At 38.1% G+C, this 20,497-nt stretch overlaps 1 protein-coding gene across 4 annotated transcripts; it reads left to right on the top strand.

Annotated features, from left to right (window-relative positions):
* The first annotated feature begins 97 nt into the window (after window positions 1–97).
* atrxl (ATRX chromatin remodeler, like) lies at window positions 98–20,481 on the top strand. 4 transcript variants are annotated; one of them, XM_026210706.1, is made up of 34 exons: window positions 98–294; window positions 726–844; window positions 931–974; window positions 2,430–2,476; window positions 2,557–2,678; window positions 2,817–2,936; window positions 3,727–3,833; window positions 3,980–4,047; window positions 4,559–5,033; window positions 6,310–7,264; window positions 7,427–7,490; window positions 10,891–11,045; window positions 11,308–11,463; window positions 11,579–11,660; window positions 11,784–11,844; window positions 11,932–12,138; window positions 12,475–12,607; window positions 13,137–13,246; window positions 13,352–13,495; window positions 14,391–14,568; window positions 14,747–14,884; window positions 14,987–15,162; window positions 15,246–15,363; window positions 15,960–16,063; window positions 16,503–16,588; window positions 16,909–17,051; window positions 17,144–17,285; window positions 17,626–17,723; window positions 17,818–17,926; window positions 18,006–18,183; window positions 18,472–18,639; window positions 18,718–18,867; window positions 19,610–19,666; window positions 19,779–20,481. In XM_026210706.1, the coding sequence occupies exons 1-34, from the start codon at window positions 275–277 to the stop codon at window positions 19,959–19,961; spliced, it is 5,217 nt and encodes a 1,738-aa protein (XP_026066491.1). In that variant the 5' UTR covers window positions 98–274; the 3' UTR covers window positions 19,962–20,481. The 4 variants fall into 4 exon arrangements, with proteins under 4 accessions (XP_026066491.1, XP_026066492.1, XP_026066490.1 ...); XM_026210707.1 differs by having other exon boundaries at window positions 3,724–3,833; window positions 16,909–17,039; XM_026210705.1 differs by having other exon boundaries at window positions 3,724–3,833; window positions 19,782–20,481.
* Window positions 20,482–20,497: the final 16 nt, after the last annotated feature.

Here is a 20,497-nt window from a genome sequence, read left to right as displayed (position 1 = left end):
GTCTCTGTAGTTATGACAGAATCCGATGAAGTGATGACGGAATCTGATGAAGTAATGACGCCATCACTTTACGTCAGCCACGAACAGGACGCAGCTTCCGGTGCGCCATTTTAAGCTGTCTGCCGCAAGTTCCACTGGGAAGATGGCGGGTGGAACTGGTTGAATATTTGAGGTTCGCCAGATATGAGTTTTATGTCAATATCTGAAATCCTTTGCTGCTGTTAATTGTACTAAAAGCTCGGCGGTGTGTTGAAGCGACGCGGGCGAGGAGGCGATGTCTGCCGAAGTTCTCAGGTAACGTAAAGCGCCTTGTTTTCTATCTATTCTTTTGTACTAGCTGAGGTGTTTGTTAATATTTATCGATGATAAATATTTAAAATCCCTTCGCTGTTTAAATTAAATCCATGCTTAATCATTCATATCTTAAGTAATGTTATGTTTTGTGTATTGCCTTAACAGTTTATGATTTTTTTTCAGCACCAGCCGAACAATGAATAACGTTAGTTGCTGAACTGAGGGAAAAAAAACATGAACCATGTTTAATTAATGATAAATATATGCCTCACGTTCCTATCAGACTGAAACCTGAGTATTCTTCTTTCTATAGGAACCATCTGTGCTTGTATATAGTTTGGTTTTGTATGTTTATGAAGTGTTTTTAATCCATCATGAGAGATTCCAGAATGAGGCTGTTGCCATAGAGATCATCTGTCTGGTCTTTGCAGACCTGGGCCTGTGGCTGGTGGAGGCAGTAAACTAGGTGAGCTGATCGGGAAGCTCCATGAGTATTTGGCAGTAGCCACAGAAAACCAGACTGAAGCAACTTTACCTGGACACTGGAATGGTGAGGAGAAATGAGTCACATCAGAAACTGAACCAAAAATAAGCTCATTAATAGCAGTTATAATGAAATATATTTCTCATTTACAGGAACCACGGCCAAAGAATACTTGGAGCAGCAGGCTCGCGCCCAGGTAGAGATTGTTTAGAGTGTGGCAGAGATAAAAATGTTGTGGTCCATCCCAGTTAGCATCACCCTGGTTCCTTTGACCAAAAGCCAATAGGATGTCTGAATTAAGGGGCGGTCACGCTAGACTTTGAATGTGCAAAATATTTTCGGATGCTGCTGGAATATGGGCAGGAGCAAGATATAACCGTTTCCCCTCAGTTATCACAACATGGATTAATATGTACTTGTACTGTGTCTTTTGCGACGGCGTTGAAAGCTTCTTATTATATTGTACTCTCTCTCTATAAAAATATATATATGTATATATATATGTATTATATAAAATAAGACGCTGTGCTACGGCTAAAATTAGTGCTTCCTTCATTTTGAATTTGAATTTAACACTGACAAGTTGTGGCAAAAAAAAAATCGCAATTTTAAAATTTTATTGCATGATTATGAAAGCAAAGAAATTGTTCGCGACAGTGACAGCTGTTTGCGTAACTTCTCAGTGAACTATGGCTTTGTGTAGTAAATGTTGTTCCTTCGGAGAGCACTTGAAAATACCACATTTAATATCATGTTTTTACACCAAATTCAATTCATGACGTCAGTGTTTAAAATAAATCCTTCTGTGAGAAGATTTCGTAGTATTCTATATATTTCATAGTATTTGAAGCGGTGATAACCTGATGATCATAGAACTGTTCTTCTCTGAAAGATACGCATGAAAATCGCAGCTTCTGTCGAAACACGATTTCGATTCCATTTCAATTAATTGTGCAGCCCTACTAAATGTAAACGACAGAAGTAAAATTAAATAAATGTATGCATTTAGCAGACGCTTTTATCCAAAGTGGCTTAAGCAGTTTTCACATGTGATTCCGGAAAATAGACGGGTAATGTGTCCCGGAAGTTGTTCCCGGGTCGCTAGATTTTGCACTTTCACACTGCCAGTGATTACCTGGAATATGTGTGTGCTTTCACACACAACCCGTAAAGGTCGCGAACGTTGATCTTCCTTCAAAACACCAGATAAAAGAGTTACGCGATAACGTGCGTCATCACTACGACACTGCATTAGATCTGGCTTTTGTTCACACAGCACTCGTTCCGTGACTGAACCCGGCATTGTTACTAGGTCCCACGACCCATGTTTACTGTCACACAGAAGGCGACCCGGCAATGTTCCGGCAATTTGCCGGGTCCGACGTGCAGTGTGAAAATGGCCTTTACAGTGCATTCAGTTTAACAGTTTTTACCTAACGTGTTCCCTGGGAATAAAACCTACAACCTTGCACTGCTGACACAATGCTCTGGAACTGGAAGTTAAAAAATGGGTTGTAGAACTCGTAACTTCATTGAATTAGATTTTTCAACGTAACTGTCAGTGTATGTGGTTATAATAGATTTATCTTTTTTTGCTCTATCGGATTTGTAGAGATCTGTTTGTTTACAATACTTTGTCTTTTCTTTTCAGTCCAGTGGCCTCTCAGAAGTGGGAATGCTGTCATCTCGTTCGAGAAGGTTTGACTTAATGATGAGATGCATCTGGAAACCCTTTGTGCACTAAGAGAAGAAACTCATTTGTAAATACACTTTTACAGGAAACCGGCTGTTGTCACCAAACACAGCGGGATGAACGAGTCGGACGCTTCATCTGAGAGTGGAGCAGAAGATGTAATGTCTGTGCACTCCAGCGACCCAGACACCAACGCACTGCCAAAAGGTGCCACTACCATTCTCTCTTTCGATTGGCTGATTCAGATGACTATGCCCATGTCATAAAGTTTTTGTTATGGTTTCTGTTATTGAATACATTAACGGAATACAAATTGTTCTTAAACCCTGTTATTATCTGAATCAGGAACGGTGTTTTTGTTGCCGGAGCCGGTGGGTAATGAAGCTCGTGATGATTTCCGTGGTCCAGAATTCCGCAGTAGACGCATTCACAAGCAGCACAGAGATGGTGGTGACAGACGCAGAGGTAAGAGAGAAGCATAAAGATGAGCATAAGCTTTCATTAGAGCTGGTTGATATGATATATTGTTGCAATGATATAAATTGTGTATTGATAAGGATTTTGCCATATTGTGTTATGTAAATCTATCTAATGCAAGACTGCTTAAAGTTACGTTAGCATGAATGAGAAAAAAAAGTGTGGGTCTGTTTGATGATTAGAAATTTTTTAAGTGTAATAACTCAGACACAAATCTGAAACATACACAGAAAGCCTCTCTCGGACAAAATACAATCCTGTGTTTGTGATTAATGACGATTTCATTTTGGCCTTTAATAAAACAGCAAAAGACAATGAGAAAATCTCTCCGTGTTCTTGAATAACTGAATAACTTTAGTAGATTTGAAAAGGATTGATTTATATTTAATTTTTACAGTGAAGACTGTGCATTGTGAACACAGGTTTAATAAATTACTATTGTGATTTTTAAATGTGGATATTGTGAAAACAAATCTACTTTATGATTTTGTTTTAATCACCCACCCCTATCTTTGATTAAAGTGGATTTAACTTGAATTTCCAAACTGATGGTGATGCTTTTTTTTATTATTATAAGTGTTCCCAGGAAAATAAAAAAATAACCTTGGAATCTTGCGATGCAAAATATTTTTTTTCACTGTTGAGAATTCAGAAAGTTCTCTGTGGATGTCCTTTAACAGTTTGTAACCCTCATGTTGCAGCCGAAGTATGTAAAAGGACACTTTTAGCAGTGTGTGTCATGTTATAGGGGTACTCATTTGTGTTTGTGTGTTAGGAGGATATGAGTTGGAGAGGGTGAACTGCACAGCGTGTGGTCAGCAGGTGAATCATTTCCAACGTGACTCAGTCTACAGGCATCCAATGCTCAATGTCCTCATCTGCAAGGTATGTATATGTGCTTCTGTGCATTAATTGTGTTTTTGTATGTAAATGTAAACCGAATAGTTTTTTTCCTGCTTGCATTGTGATTTAACGACAAGTAGTTAATCCTTCTTTAGAATTTTATATGGATTTGTTTGCTTTTTTTGTAGAATTGTTTTAAGTATTATATGAGTGATGACATCAGCAAAGATTCAGAGGGAATGGACGAGCAATGCAGGTACATGGAGTGAGTGTGTGTGTGTGAGAGAGAGACAGACAGTTTGGTGAAATGGTGTTCATTACGTTGGATGCATTTGAAAAAAATAAAATAAATTCTTTCTAAAAGTGTCCATTATCTTTCGAGTTAAGTTCTTATATTTAATCAGTGAGTTAGAATAATAAGACATTTGGGTTGTTACCAAACAAATTAGATCAGTATCTTTGCAATGCAGAGGAAACACACAAGCTGCTTAACCTGTAATTGTAAATGCTTAACTAATGTTTTGATATATTAAACATTAAACATTGAATACTGATACTTGAAAGTATTTAAAGAAAAAATAAAGATTTAAAGTTAATAAGTGAGCGTTTGAACCAAACCATTTAAACAGTTGGAAACGCAAACCGAGCCAAGTTGAGTCGTGCCGTACCGTACTGAGCCAAGTCATATCACGCAGTGGAAAAGCGGCATTTGTATCCACTTTTTTGTTGGTTTGTAAAGTAAATTCTCTAATTCCCTGTTCATTCAGGTGGTGTGCAGAAGGAGGCAGTCTAATTGGCTGTGATTACTGCAGTAATGCCTTCTGTAAGAAATGTGTTCTACGTAACCTGGGGAGGAAGGAGCTGTCCACAATCCTGGAGGAGGAGAGGAAGTGGTACTGTTATGTGTGCAGTCCCGAGCCATTGGTGGAGCTGGTTTTGTCCTGTGATGCGGTTCTAGAGAACCTCGAGCAGGCTCAGAAACGAGCCTCCCGTACTGAGCCAAACTCGGTCCGGGGCAGGGCTAATAAGGGTGGTCGTGGGCTGATGGGCCCAGTGCCCTCTGCAGGCCTTTACCAGCGAATGCAGCGGTTTGTAGATGTTACCACATCTCTGAGCCATTCCTTCAAGGCAGTTGTTCAAAGTGAAAGAGAGGAGGAAGGAAACCAAGAAGAGAGAATTGGGCAGCTAAGGATGTTCCGCACTGTGCTGGATGATCTGCAAGCCGCCAACAGTGCATTACAGGTAATTCTAGCCTTAAATCATCCTTTACCAAGAATGATTAATGCTTTAACAAACCATTCAAATTTAATTATGGATGCACCAAAAAGCTGGTTATCATTGTTTTATTAAAACTGTTAAACAAAAACAAAATTGAATCATTTTAAATGTTAGTAAAAATGAATTTTAAAGATGAACTCGCCCTCATGTCAATAAAAACCCTTAAGACCTCCATTCATCTTCGAAACAAATATTTTTAGATATTTTAGATTTAGTCTGAGAGCTTTCTGTCCCTCCATTGAAAATATATGTACTGTTCATGTCCAGAAAGGTAAGAAAAACATCATCAAAGTAGACCATGTGACATCAGAGGGTCCGTTAGAATTTTTTGAAGCATCGAAAATACATTTTGGTCCAAAAATAGCAAAAACGACGACTTTATTCAGCATTGTCTTCTCTTCCGTGTCTGTTGTGAGAGAGAGTTCTAAACAAAGCAGTTTGTGATATCCGTTTCGCGAACGAATCATTTGATGTAACCAGATCTTTTTGAACCAGTTCACCAAGTCGAACTGAATCGTTTGAAACGGTTCGCGTCTCCAATAACCATTAATCCACAAATGACTCAGCTCGGTGTTCATCTCCAGTTCTCTCTCCTCAGCAGTTCAGCCAGTGTACTGTTTGAGTAAATGAATTACTCCGGGATATTGGTTTGTTTTAACTCAGAGGGAGTGTCAGACACATTAAAAAAGTTAACAGCTTAATCATTTGTATCATTATTGGAGACGCGAACCGTTTCAAACGATTCAGTTCGACTTGGTGAACTGGTTCAAAAAGATCTGGTTATAATGTAAAGTATGATAAACAGATATTCAATTTGAAATTAATACAGATTACATTTAAAAGTGTCAATTAAATTATATTATTAGTGTTTAAAAATTAGCGTAGGTGGTTAAGTGTAAAAAGTAGGAAAATGAGCCGGCATGACAATAATCAAATATTCAATATAATTAATAAAAAGATTAGAATTAATGTTTTTAGAAGTCTCCTAAGATAACCAAAGTTGCAATTATTTCATATAAAATATAGTGAAAACAATATTGTGAAATAAAAAAAAAAGACTTTAGTATTTATTCCTGTTATGGCAAAGCTAAATTATCAGCAGTCATTTCTTCAGTGTCGCATGATCCATCAGAAATTATTTTAATATGCATAAAAGATGCTTAGAAAACATTTCTTCTCCTTATTCCTGTTTTGTTACAGTTTGTTTATATGAATGTAAAGTCTTAATTTATAATTGTAGGAAGCCCTAGACCATGAGCTGACTGGGTCCAAACGTGCCTGTGGAGACACACATAAACCAAAAGCGAGGTCCAGAAAAAAAAAGGCATTGTCATCACAGAGTCTAGGACTCACTAAAAAGCTGGTGGTTCAACTCACTCCTGTACCGGTCAGCCCACAACCCATCAGCAGAACGAGTCTTCCCACTCATCCATCTCCTGAGAGACAAACGATCAACCGTGAGGTGACAGATGGAGCACTGGAACAAAGAGAGACAATGGTAGAGATGGAGAAGGGGATGGAAATGGAGGAAATGATAGAGAGAGGAGAAGATGTGGAAAATGATTGTGTTAATAATGACGAGGAGGAGGAAGATGAGGAGGTGGAGGAGGATGAGGACCAAACTGACCCCAAAAATGTGTCTTTATCAGAGGAGAATAAACGTTCTCCACGTGTGAAAACCACACCACGGCGGCGGCGGACGAACCAGAGCTCCACGGCTGAGCACGCAGGTTCAGCTGAGGATGACTCTGACTCTGACGAGGTGCCCGAAGTGCTGCTCCAGACCGCCGCTGCCATGGCAAACAGCGAGGAAGAGGGTTTGGTTGGTAGCAGTTGGGACGGGGACGAGGTAAACCAGCAAGTCAGAAAGCAGCGTCTCTTTGGACTGGTAAAAACGACACCTCCGGACAGAGGCTCTCGAAAGCGGAATCTCAAAGAGAGATCCTCATCGTCTTCATCGTCCTCCTCTGCGTCTTCAAGGAGGGGCTCCCAGAACCAGGGGTCATCTGTCAGAATGACCAGGGGAAGGGCCCGCAAAGTTGCCAGGGTGACAGAACAGAGCGGGAGTTCGTCAAGTGAGGTGGGAGGACAGGAACTGGAGAGTGGGCCGAGCAGCGACTCTGACGATCAGAGGATCAAGCCGCTGACAGATGACGTCACGTTGCTGGGCTCTGGAAATTTCCAGCAGTCTTCTGGTGAGTTTGCTGCAAAACACTGACCATTATTCTCTTCATATAGTAAGACTGGTATATTATTATCGTTTATAATGAATGTCCGATCAATGTTTTTCATATTTCAGAACCAAAATGAATGTTTTTAATTTATTTTAAGCATTCATTCTCTCTGTCTGTCTCTAGGTGATGAGATGGACATCCAGCCAGGTCCGTCTTTATCTGTGGAGGACGATGATTTAGAAAATAGGTACGATTCTGTCTACATCAGGGCCACACACACTTTCCCATCACAGGCCTTCTCCACTGGACTCCGGCTGTCCCAAACTCACTACAGTGAGAGCTTCGATCCAAACCTCGTTTAAAAGCACGCAAGCATCCCGTACATGTGTCTCACTCAAACACGCTTTTCTTGCTCGATCAACACTGTCCGATTTTTATTTCCCCACAGTTTCTTCCGCACGCTGTAGAGAGAATCTGTAACCGTAGGCACACACCGTCCATCAGTGGTGAAGCTTTGAGACCTCACTGTCTAATGGAAGTCAGTGAATCAACTCTGGAGAAGCTCCTGTGTTTGAATTCCTCTTCACTGACACAGACCATTGCATGTCTTCGGCAGTATTTCTGCTAGCCACACTCTTCCTCTTTACTGTCTGTGCTGCTAATAAAGCTTTTAAGAGAGTAGAACCAGTCTAAACCTCTTTGCTCGGATCTGATGGATCCTGTGTTCAGAAAGACAGACAACTTCTTGTGTGTTTGTGTTTTAGGGCTCAGCTTCCGGGTTCTCATGCTGTAATGTTTTCGGTCAGTCAGAACAAAGGCTGTGTGGTTTGCTAACGGTAGGTGTTACAGTAGTTTCACACAATACTTTTGTTATTGGCAGTGAAATGTCATTATTGGTGGAATTCAAGTGAACTAACGTGTCTTAGATTGCAGATAGGGATGCAGTAGTACAGTGTTAGCGATTGTTGAACGCAGCTGTGTTTGCTCTTTATCAGGAGATTAGTTCCTAGACAGCCGTATTTTCTACAACTAAGGTGCTCAAGTTGAAGATACATTTTATATTGGTCTAAAATGCATTTGTTATTGTTTTTGCTACTAGTTACTTGCCTATTTTTATAGGTTCAATATTTAATTTTCACATATTTTTTGCGCAGTATACATGTCCTCGTGAATTGGCGAGAAGGTCAAAAGTTCTTCCCGTTTTAGCAGAAGGTGATGGGTGTTAGGGATTGCAAATGTGAAGGACAGGGAAGCTTGGATCTACATGTAGATGTTTTTGAGTTGGTGCTTCGAAACGGTAGCTTAAATCGGAGCCATGGCCCAGCAGTTGGTGCATGTGCTCTGACACACTGAGTAATGGTGCACACTTTTTTTTTCCTTAAATATTTATATGAATAAAAATGGTTAAAAGGCTGATTTAACGCTAATGATTGTTTTGGTGGACCTGGCTTTGTTTTGTGTTAGTGTGTTCAGAGGTCAGCAGCAGTTGGCCGTATGATGCTCTTTCAGACTCAACATGCAGTCTGTAAGCGTTTGTGTAGTCAGTTGTTAAAAGCACTGTGTTTTGAGGATAAAGAGTGTAGTCTTCACTCTCACATGAGTTATTTGCATGGTTCTTACCGAGAGGCAATAAACACTTATTTATTCTTTCTCTTGTTCTCTGTTTTTTTCCCCCTCCCGTTTCGTCTCTTTTTTCTGTAGCTTAACAGGGTTCCCACGCATCCTGGAAAACCTGGAAAACCTTGAATTTTGTAATGCGATTTTCCAGTAATGGATAAGTCATGGGAAATGTACCCAACTGTCCAGGGAATTGTGTTTACTGTTACCTTTTAATCAAACTGGTTCGCCGTATTGACAACGTTTTTGTAAAATGAAGAAATCCTTGGACTGATCGGGACTCGGGACTGCGGTCAGTTCTCATGTGTTCTGTCATGAATGACGTCGCAGAATCATATCGTTTTGTTTTATCATCTGCGCTTGCCTGTGTTTTGTCATGAGCAAGTGCACGTCATGGTCTGCACACTCACTGTCATTTCTGTTCTTCGCTCAGATTTCACGCATTGATAGCAAGTGATGTTGATAGCACACAAATTGCAAAACATTATTAGCATTACCTCCCAAAGGTCGGTTACCTTGTCTACCTTATTAGAGTGAAGAGTTTGAATCTTCTGTAAGCTGCTCTGGTAGCACAAATGAATGACTTGAGCACATTAACTGTGCATTTAGAACCATGCCAGTAACCACAGTACCTCATATCACCTGTAAAAAAACTTTCATTTGTGATTACAATAATATTCTTGGTTAAACAGCAGAATCAGAAGCTGTGGCCAGCAGTCACTCTCCACAGAAAATGACTTGACTTGACTCCTCTCCATAACCACAACACGTACACATTGCATGCGCTTATTAGCATGAGACTGGTGCTGTCAACATGAAATTCTGATTAATATCTTTTGTGTTTAGTGTATATAAGCTCAGTCAATTCCTGAACCTTGAACTTAATTCAAATTACAAACTTTTTATTTTTTTACTGAAGAAATCATGCAAAATCAACTTTATGCTTTTAAAAGCTCATACCTATTAGACTTCCATTGTAAGTGCAGAACTTTATTATTTTTATTTTTTACATTTTTCAATGCGGAAGTCAACTTAATTTTCTATTGCGAACAACAGCAGGCCACAGATGCATTACTCAAATATTAAAGATGTTGGTCACATAAAATGCCTTGAAGAAATGTAAAGTAATGTCTTGGACCGAGTGGGAACCCTGCCTAACCTTAATTAACATAGATGAACCCCTGCCATTTTTCACTTTTTCTTTAAGTGTCCTTTTCTGTTTGTTGTCCTTTTTCTTTTTCTGTCTTGTGGAATCCTCTCATGCTCATTGGATTTCAAAAAGCCTGAAGCCTGAGTATTTATTGCATGCTAATGTTCTTTGTTGGGAAGTATTTATTGTTGCTATTTTTCTGAAGCGTTTTATGCAGAAACATTTTCATCAAAAAGAAGCATGCATGATTTTGCATCTCAGAAGAGGGAATGTAAATAAGTGTGTAAGAACTGTATAAAAATTGTAGTTGTAATAAAAGTTTATACCCCATACACACCAGCCTCTGTGCATTTTGTATACATATATATATTCATATATCTTTTTTTTTTTCACTTTTTTTTTTTTGCCTGGTGCATTTATTTTTTCATATTCAGAGGTGCTAAGTTCAAATGTTTGTCTACACCAGAGCCTCATGGTTTTTTTTTTTACATTTCACTCATTAATACTTTAATTTTTTTTTTATATAATTTTTAAACTTAACTGACAACTTAAGTCCATTGAATCTTTTACACTTTCCAATAACCTGTTGTTAATTTATATTTTATATATGCAATCATATTTAGATTCATGATTGAAATTACTTGTGTTTTTCTGAGTTGTTTCAGCATATCAAAAATAATTATTTTGCTACTATTTGTGGACTTTTTTTTTAATTATAGTGAAAGCGATGGGAGAAAGATGCTTTGTTTAATGAATCTGGATCCATCGGTCACCCACCTCACATTTTGTCCCTCTTTCTTTTCTCTTCATCCCACTTCTCTTCATCTGTCTCTCTGTTCCCTCATTACTGCCTCTACATCCCATCACTTACTCTATAAAGAATTGCAAAGAAGATTCTGCTGGCTCAGATCAGAGCTAACCTCTCCTCCGCATCTGAGCTGGACGCCAGCTCCGATGAGCAATCAGAGAGCACAAAAGAAGAGCAGAACAAGAACAAGAACAATGACAGAACCTCAGAGACGACTGAAGAGGAAGGTGAGCGATGGCCATTACCACTGGTACCATGGGGAATTATAGACCTTATATACCTTATAACTCAAAGCTGTTTCTGATAACTAACAGCCAGCCTCTGGAACTGATTTGTTTACATGTAGTTTTAAGTTACTTTTTGTAACACTATAAACTTTTTATGTTTTTAATGGTAACAATCTGCAGCGGATTAGCCAAACATTTTAAAACGTTAATAGAGAATGTATACATATAAATGTGTTGTTACATGAGAATAGTTTTTCTGCAGATAACGATGACTCCGATTGCAGCGAGTCTCAGTCAGGGTCACGGCACCGCCACCGATTGCTGCGACATGGTCTTACCTTATCAGAGGCTGAAGCAAAAAGTCAAAAGCAAGCGGTAAAGAAATCTAAGAAAAGAGAAGATTTAGAATGTGTTATTGGTGAGTCAAAGTCTTTGAAGACTCAAAGTGCGTTAGCATTTTTTACCATCTAAATAATAGTACCTATGTGATGATTCTTCAGCCAGATATGATGCTGTTTTGTTTTTCATCGTAGTGAGTAGTGATGAATCGAGCGAAACGAGTGTATCGAGCGGCGTTTATGATGAACTCAGCCATTCAGAGTGTGAGGAAATCGGGTAAAGCTCATATCATCACAGTTTACTCATCAACCGCAATCTGCCCACTCACAAAATAACAAATGACTTAAAGACTACCTACTAATAAGTCTAAATTAATTTAAGACTGTCTCCGTTTTGTAGGTCCCAGTCGCCCACTCATGATGAGAAGTGTCAGAGTCCTGACAGGAGCAGCACTGCTGATGTGTGTTTGTACATCCTTCAGAATCATAGATGCTGGGAATGTGGATTTGTTCGCAACTTAAGCTTTTTTTTAATTTTTATTTTTCAGAATAATGTCTCTCCAACCACTGAGGAGCATTTGAGGGGCACCCCGCGAGGGCGGAGGCAGATCAGACCGCTTCTGGAGGTGGGTCAGCTGGCCAAGGAGACACAGAGTGCTCTGAAAGAAGAGGAGGAGCGCAGGAGGAGATTAGCAGAGAGAGAGAAACTGAGACTAGAAAATGAGAGGAGAGAACGAGAAGACGCAGACTCCGAGGTGATGAACTGCACTCTGCCATATTCAGTTCTGTTTTGTAAATATTACATTGTTATAATTTACTTTTCCTTATGTATGACTTACTTAGTAGAACACAAAATATGTTTTAGAGGATTTTTCCTTTTTTTTTTTTTTGGTCAATACACTGGAAGTCAGTGTTCACCAAAACAGTTTTTTTTTTTTACGTGTATGAATAATGACAGGATTATTGGTTGATGTATCCCATAAAAAAAAAAAAATATATTGAATTATTAATGGCATGATTTTAACCTGAATGGAAAAGTAGTGTTTTGTCTGTCTGTTGTAATTCTCTTTTCTTCCTCTCACCTGCTTCAGGTCATATTAGTGTCTGAGAAACCAGCTCAAAGCTTCACACCATTGGTTCTCGAGCAAGATGATGTAACACATAAACCTGTGCTGCAAGTGCACTTGCACTTTCTGAGCAAACTCAAACCACACCAACAAGAGGGTGAGAGAGTTTTTGTGTTGCAGTGTAATTATCCCCAGATAAGAATTGTAGAATTTTAAATGCATGCTTTCTATTTGAATATGTTTAGAAATGTAATTTATTCCTGTGATGCAAATCTTCATTTTCAGCAGCCAGTATGTCTTCACTGTCACATGATGCTTCAGAAATCGTTCTAATATCCTGATTTGCTACTTAAGAAACATTTTTATCATCTTGAATGTTGAAAATGGTTGAGCTTCTTAATTGTTTTCTGGAAATATTTTTGTATTTTTTTTAAGATTCTTTTTACTTTCACTTTTGATTAATTTAATGCATCCTTGCAGGATAAAGGTATTTGTTTAAAAAAGTGTGTATTCAGTTTAATAGTAAAACTCAATCAATGCATGGGTGATTGTTTGTTTCTCATATTAATATTTACATGCTTTTATAAAGCAGCATTGTGAAATGCATTTTAGTGATGTGACAGCGACAGCGTGTGATGACGGTCCAGTAGCATGTATGTAAGTGTATGTGTTAATGTTTTTGTTAGGTGTGCGCTTCATGTGGGACTGCTGCTGTGAGTCCATTCAGAGTGTGAAGACTACTCCAGGCTCTGGCTGTATTCTGGCCCACTGCATGGGTCTGGGAAAGACCTTTCAGGTATGGGGCACAGGACTATTGTGTTTTTTTTTGTTGTTTTTTTTTCGTCAAATCAGAAAGTGTGAGTTTCACAGAAATCCTAACTGTGTATTGTGTGTGTTTCAGGTCATTGTGTTCCTTCACACAGTGCTGCTATGTAAAGAGCTGCCACTGAAAAGGGCTCTGGTGGTGTGTCCTCTCAACACAGTGCTGAACTGGAGGAGTGAGTTTGACCAGTGGCAGAGGGGCTTGAGGCCCAACATACTGTGGGTCAGTAGAATTCTCTCTTTTAGAGATGTTATACTCACCAAGGCTGCATTTATTTGATCCAAAATGGAGTCAAAACAATAATGTTGTTTCAAATAATTTACAGTTTCAAATTTATTTAAAGTGTAATTTATTCCTGGTTTGGCAAAGCTGAATTTTCAGCATCGTTACTTCAGTCTTTAGTGTCACATGACCCATCAGAAATAATTTTACTATGCTGATATGTTTGATGTTCAAAATGCTTGAACTGCTTATTATTTTTGTAGAAACTGTGATATGTTTTATTTTTGTTTTTCTTGCTGAATAAAATAATAAAATAATTTCTAACTGTGGTCGGTGAGTCAGAGAGCTGTAGAGCTAACATATGAGCTTTAAAAGAAAATGTGTTTATTGCACGTTGTTTGTTGGTGGCTTAAAAGAATAGCTTGCTCAAGAATGAAAAAGGTCAAAATATCTTTTCTTGTAGGTTTTTCTCTTGTAAAGCTGTCATAATGTTTCAGTGAAAGCTCTCAAGATCTTAAATTTAATCCAGGGTTAAAAAACCTATTCAATATACAATTCATGGAGCTTGTTTTGGGCACTTAATATCACTGACCATTTTTGTAGATGGACATTCTGCGAAGCATTATCTTTCTGTATTGTACAGAAGAAAAAATAACTCCGACTACATAATAACAATATTATTTAAAAAAATTTGGGTGAATACTCGTATTTACACTTTATATTTACATTCTTACATAGGAAAGTATCAGTGCAAAAGTTAGTAATTATGCTTTACACAGAGAATTCAGCAAAAACATCATAAACATGCAGAAAAATGCCAAATATTCAGTTTTCTTGTCATTGTTGAATCTGGACACTTAGCTGCATCTCTGATTCTCTCTTGTTTCTCACACAGGTGGCAGAGCTGGCCACGGTGAAGTCTGTGAGTGTTCGTGTTGAGCTTTTGAATGACTGGTTTGCGAATGGTGGTGTGATGATCATGGGCTATGAGGTTTTTCGTATACTGACACACACAGATAGCGCGAAATACAGCAAACACAAAGAAGCCTTCCGCTCAATGCTCCTGGATCCAGGTAAATTCATTTGAGCAATCCATCATCAAATAATAAGAACAGATATATATATATATATATATATATATATATATATATATATATATATATATATATATATATATATATATATATATATATATATATATATAATATTTTTTTTTTTTTAACTATAATTTTATTTGTGTTTATATGTTAGGCCCTGATCTGGTGGTGTGTGACGAGGGTCATGTCCTTAGGAACGCAGAATCCAGCATCTCAAAAGCCATGCGAGCTCTACGTACACGTAGGAGAATCATATTGACAGGAACACCGCTTCAAAACAACCTTACTGAGTGTAATCACCTTTCATCTCCACACTGTGAAAAAAAATGACTTGCTTATTCATTTTGTAACATCTATTTGAGGTTGTTTGACTATATTTTGTTTATTGTTCTAGATCACTGCATGGTGAACTTCATTAAGGAGAACCTGCTGGGTTCTCTAAAGGAGTTCCGGAACCGTTTTATTAATCCGATTCAGAACGGTCAGTGCGCAGACTCCACCCCTGCTGATGTCAGACTGATGAAGAATAGATCGCACGTCCTCCATCAGATGATGTCAGGATTCATACAGGTGATGAAGAGAGAGAAAGAAATAGAATGCAGCTACAGGCTGTGAAAAAAAGAAAATCTGAATGTTTTGTTTTTGTGTTGCAGAGACGAGACTATTCGGTCTTGATGTCCTGTTTGCCGCCAAAACACGAGTATGTGCTGTCAGTCCGGATGACGCATCTGCAGTGTCGATTATACACACACTACCTGCAGAACTACACAGGTCAGAGTCTCCCCTTAACTAGTACTGCTCCAGTAGAAAAATGTGTTAACAGGTAAGATTAAGCCAAGAGTTGTTTTCAAGGTATGGCTGATGCTAGACAAAAAAAAAAAAAAAAAAAAATATATATATATATATCATATTATTATTATTTATTTATTTTTTTTCTCATAAATAAAATGCTAAAACTTAAAATCAATTTAAATGTTTCAAATGAAAATGTAGGCATCATATAATTATAATGTGCAATGACATTCAAATGTTACCATTCAGTATTAAACATTAAAAAAATATATTTTGAGATTTAACAGTGTTAAATTTAATAGAAGTGAACATTAAGTCAGCTTCAAAAGGGGGCAAATATAATCTGATATAAATGTAAAAACAGGAGAAATTAATATAATTATCTTATATTGGCTGATATATTAATCCAGTATTACATAAAAACACCCTTAGATACTGACACGGTTAATAATTACTAAATAGTTCTTATGTCAGATGTTTTCCATTTTCACATTAAGATTTTTGTCAAAACACCTTACTCTGGCACACACTGAGCCAACGGATTTGTAACACAGTCATAAATGTCTTTGTTTTAGGGAAAGGAGTAGGTGTGAACAGTTTGTTTCAGGACCTTCATGTTCTGAGTTTGATATGGACTCATCCCTGGTGTCTTAAACTTGCTCAGCTGAGCAGGAATAAGGTACATACACACACTCATCCAGATAACACTACGGTTCAAATGTTTGGGGTCAGTGAGATTTAAATACCTTTTACATTTATCAAAAGAAAGAGTAAAGACATTTCATGATGTTACAAAATATGTGCACTGTGCACAAAATATATGCACTGAAGACGTTTAAATTAAAAAATGTATTCATGTTATTTTAAATTGATATATTTCACATGTTTGCACAATAATAAATCTTTTAATACATTGTTACTAAGTACAGCAGCTGTTTTGATTGCCTTGGTGAGCGTATAAGTTGTAAAAACATTAAAAAATCTTACCAACCCCAAACATTTGACTAATAGCATACATACATCAAGGCTAATTTTTACAAACACATTATCGAGTCATTGATTTTTCTCTATTTCTTATGATATGGAAACCTGTTACTGCATGTTTGTGTGTGATGCAGGGCAAAGAGGAAGTGCCTGCTCCTGTCTTCCCAGGTCTGGGTGCAGGTTTAGTCGGCAGTTCTGTAAATCCAAATGACTCTGAAAGGTACGCTGTGTTTTTATCAGATTTGAATATTTTCGTACAACCAATGTGCCTCATGCTTCTGTTCAGTGCGAGGAATCAAAGCTAGAGTAACTCTGAATATCTAAACAATGTAAAAGCATTCGAGAATCTTTTGTTTTGGAAGCAATTGGTTAATGTGAGCCTGCTGTGTGTCTTGACACAAACACGGCCAATCACTGCATTGTTGATGTGTAATATACAGTTATGTGAAACCAATGAAACATCTGCTAGAAGTCTGTGTCTCCTCCATGCGTGACCAGGTTTGCTCTGATGGTTATTATTCAAATGTGTCTGTCTCACAGGAGAGATGCAACAAGCACAGGTTTAGTGGGTGATGGAGAGAGAAATAAGGATCCAGTTTCCTTGGGCAGCAGGTCCAATCAAAATCCACAGCATTCAGATGTCACAAACACAGCCACAACCGAAATTTCTGGTGGGGAAGCTGGTGTGAAAACAGTCTTTCTATCTCTCCGTTTCCTTTAATCTGCCTCTTTTGTCTCATCTCATTCTTAGTGTCTCTCTCTGTCTGTTGTTCAGGATTTGTTGTGGGTAACAGGCCACCTGCCGACTGGTATATGCAGTTTATAACAGCGGCTGATGCCAAAGTGCTGGAGCATTCTGGGAAATTGCAGTTGCTACTGGAGATTTTACACTGGGCAGAGAAACTACAGGACAAAGTGTGAGGATCACGTTCTTGAATAGAACTAGCACTTGTTATAAGCTTTTTGTTGGTTGTTACATTCATATAACCCACAGTTTAAAAGAAAATTAATACTCTTAAATGAATGGAAAACCTTGGCATCACAAAAATGGACGACAATTTAAAATACAGTTGTTTTAAATTGTAATAATATTTCAGAATATTTCTGTTTTACTGTATTTTTCATCAAATAAATGCAGCCTTGATAAACAGAAAATGCCTTTCAAAAATAATTCCAACCCCAAACTTCTGAATAGCAGTAGATGAAATGTTTGTCAGTTCATTGTTCAGAGTGACACTTGTGGTTTGCTTTTTTCAGGTTGGTGTTCAGTCAGTCTCTGATAACGCTGGATCTTATTGAGAGTTTCCTCCTGTATGCAGATGAGAGCAGGGGGAAAACATGTTGTCCGTACAAAGGTAGATAAACAGTTTAAACGGGGCATTGTTCAAAATTTATTTTGTTTATTTACCATGGTTATGCAAAAGAGTTTGTGTTTGTGTGTATTGTCAGGAGAGAAAGCATGGGTTAAAAATAAAGATTATTATCGCTTGGACGGCAACACCAGTGCTTGTGCTCGCAAGAGATGGGCTCAAGAGTTTAACAACACTAAAAACATAAGGTATGCTCAAAAGGTTCAATGTCACATTTAAGTCGTCTGCATTTCCTATCCTGACTCTTGCTGTTTTACTCCATTTCAGAGGAAGATTGTTTCTGATCTCTACTCGTGCTGGGTCACTGGGAATCAATCTGGTCGCTGCAAACCGGGTCGTGGTGTTTGACGCTTGCTGGAATCCGTCTTATGACATCCAGAGCATCTTCAGAGTCTATCGCTTTGGGCAGAAAAAAACTGTATATGTGTACCGCTTTCTGGCCCAGGTATACACATACAAATGACAGATAGTATGGAGGGCTTGAAGTTTGTAAAATAAAAAACCTAATTTAGGCTTATTTATTTTTTAAAGGTGATGTTCTCTAGTGGATTTATTGCATCTTTTTTATTAATCATTTTCATTTTAGAGACAATTTTTTATATTTTATCTGTACATTTTAATTTATATATTTTATGTATATTTCCAGTATTATTTTATACTTTATTTTTGTAGTTTTAACGTATACTGTGTATGTAAAGCTATTTTCTTACTATTTGAATGCGGCCTTTTTTAGGGGACCATGGAACAGAACATTTATGAGCGGCAAGTTGCTAAACAGTCACTGTCCTCTCGTGTTCTGGACCAGCAGCAGATTCAGAGACACTTCACACACAGTCAGCTGAATGAGTTGTACTGCTTCCAGCCAAACCTGCAGCCCAGTAAACACACAGAAAGGCCTGTGGTAAGCACACACACATACCTCTGCTATGGTACAGACAGCAAACAGACACACACATGACTGGAAGCTTTTGTCTTCCAGGATGACCTGTTGGCTCAGATGCTGCAGAGCTGTGGGCAGCTCATAGTAAGTTATCATGAGCACAACTCATTGTTAGACCACCGGGAGGAAGAGGAGCTGAGCGAGGAAGAGCGCAGAGCAGCCTGGGATGAATACCGTGCAGAAAAGAAGGCAAGCACAGCAAGTCTTAAATCTGTGGTTTTCAAACTGTGGTACGGAGCGCCCTCAGGTGGTACACATCGAAAACGTGGTACTTGATGCCTATAACCCACTTATATTTACATTTACTAATTTAGCAGACTCTTAAAAGCTACTTGCAAATGAGGTCAAAAGAAGCAATCAAAACCAACACAATTGCAAACTCCATAGCAATACCTTTTTTTAAATGATAAAGAAAAAGAAACCAATATTAGAAAAAGAATAGAGAATGCTAGTATTACAGGGTAATACTATAATACTATATAAAAAATCAATACAAAGTTAACAAGTTGAAAGAATAGAAAAATATAGAGAACTAGTGCTAACGGGTCCGTTTTCTTTTTTCTTTTTTATAAAAGTTTGAATAAAAAATTGTGCAAATGGTAGAGGATCAAGAATGTTTTATACACTATATATATATTAGGACAACTTAGATGAAAGGTTTTGATCCACTTCAAATTTTGATTACTGTACATATTACTGTATATATGCCAGGAGAATGTTACCTGCCTGATTGCATCATGCCAACTGTAAAGTTTAATGGAGGAGGGAAAATGGTATAGTTTAGCCCCTTACTACCAGTGAAGGAGAGAAAGAAATTCTTCAGTATACCAAGCCATTTTGGATGCTGCTGTGCCTCCAGCTTTGTGGAAACGTTTCTATTTCTGCATGACACCTTATGCACACCAGCCTATTCATGACTTGTCCCTTTCAGGCCTCTACACAGAACTCTAATGAAGTCACCCACAGAAACGCCAACCAGGCACTACAGGTAAAATTAATTTTCACCTCTGACCTGACATTTAGCATTCTGTGTGTGTGTATGAAATGGGAATTTTGCAGTGCTAAAAGTCTTATGTCTTTCTCACCTCATTCATCCTCAGCAGGCTATGGCTTCTCTAAACTTCGCCTATACAACCAACAGTGTTCCTTCAACTGCTTCATTGCATGTGAAACCAGGCAATGCCGAAGGTTCTGCTGCTTGGGTCACTTACAACAACTCCAATATCACATTTCGACTGGAGCATCCCAATGTGGTTTTCTCCGCTCCAAGAACAAACACATAAACCAGTCCCCCTCTACTCCTAAAACATAGTTTGTGTTGGGCCTGATATAAATAAGGTGCTGTAAATATCGGCAATATGAATGTAGTTTTAACATTAGTACACTGGATGGACTAACAAGAAGACATTTAGTCACACATACTGTATGTTTCGAGACCTCAAAGAAACTGTGGTGTTGTCAGAATTTCAGCTGCCTAAATTTGAACCTCAAAGCAAAACCAGTTCTGTACTGTATTGAACGGTGTGTCTGAAAACTTCTGAGCTACCTCGAAACCAGTAGGAGTTTGAAGTGTATGAAGTGCTTTTGGACACAAACAAGGGGGGTTCAGTAGCCTGTATACAAAAAAGACTTGCCAGTTTTGTTGCTAATACGTTTTATGTTTAAATATGAAAAATAATCATTTTTTCATTCAAGTTCAAAATTCGAAAGCTCAATCTGTGTTGATTTGAGCGCACTTTTCTGTTCAACAGTTTTCTAATGAAAAAATATAAATAAAGAAATAAAAACCACTTGCTTTGTCCAGCGGAGGCGCTGTTTC

This window comes from Carassius auratus, chromosome 30, assembly GCF_003368295.1.
Source record: "Carassius auratus strain Wakin chromosome 30, ASM336829v1, whole genome shotgun sequence".
NCBI lineage: Eukaryota > Metazoa > Chordata > Actinopteri > Cypriniformes > Cyprinidae > Carassius > Carassius auratus.
Note: the sequence above shows the minus strand (reverse complement) of the source record. Positions and strands in the feature narration are given on the sequence as shown.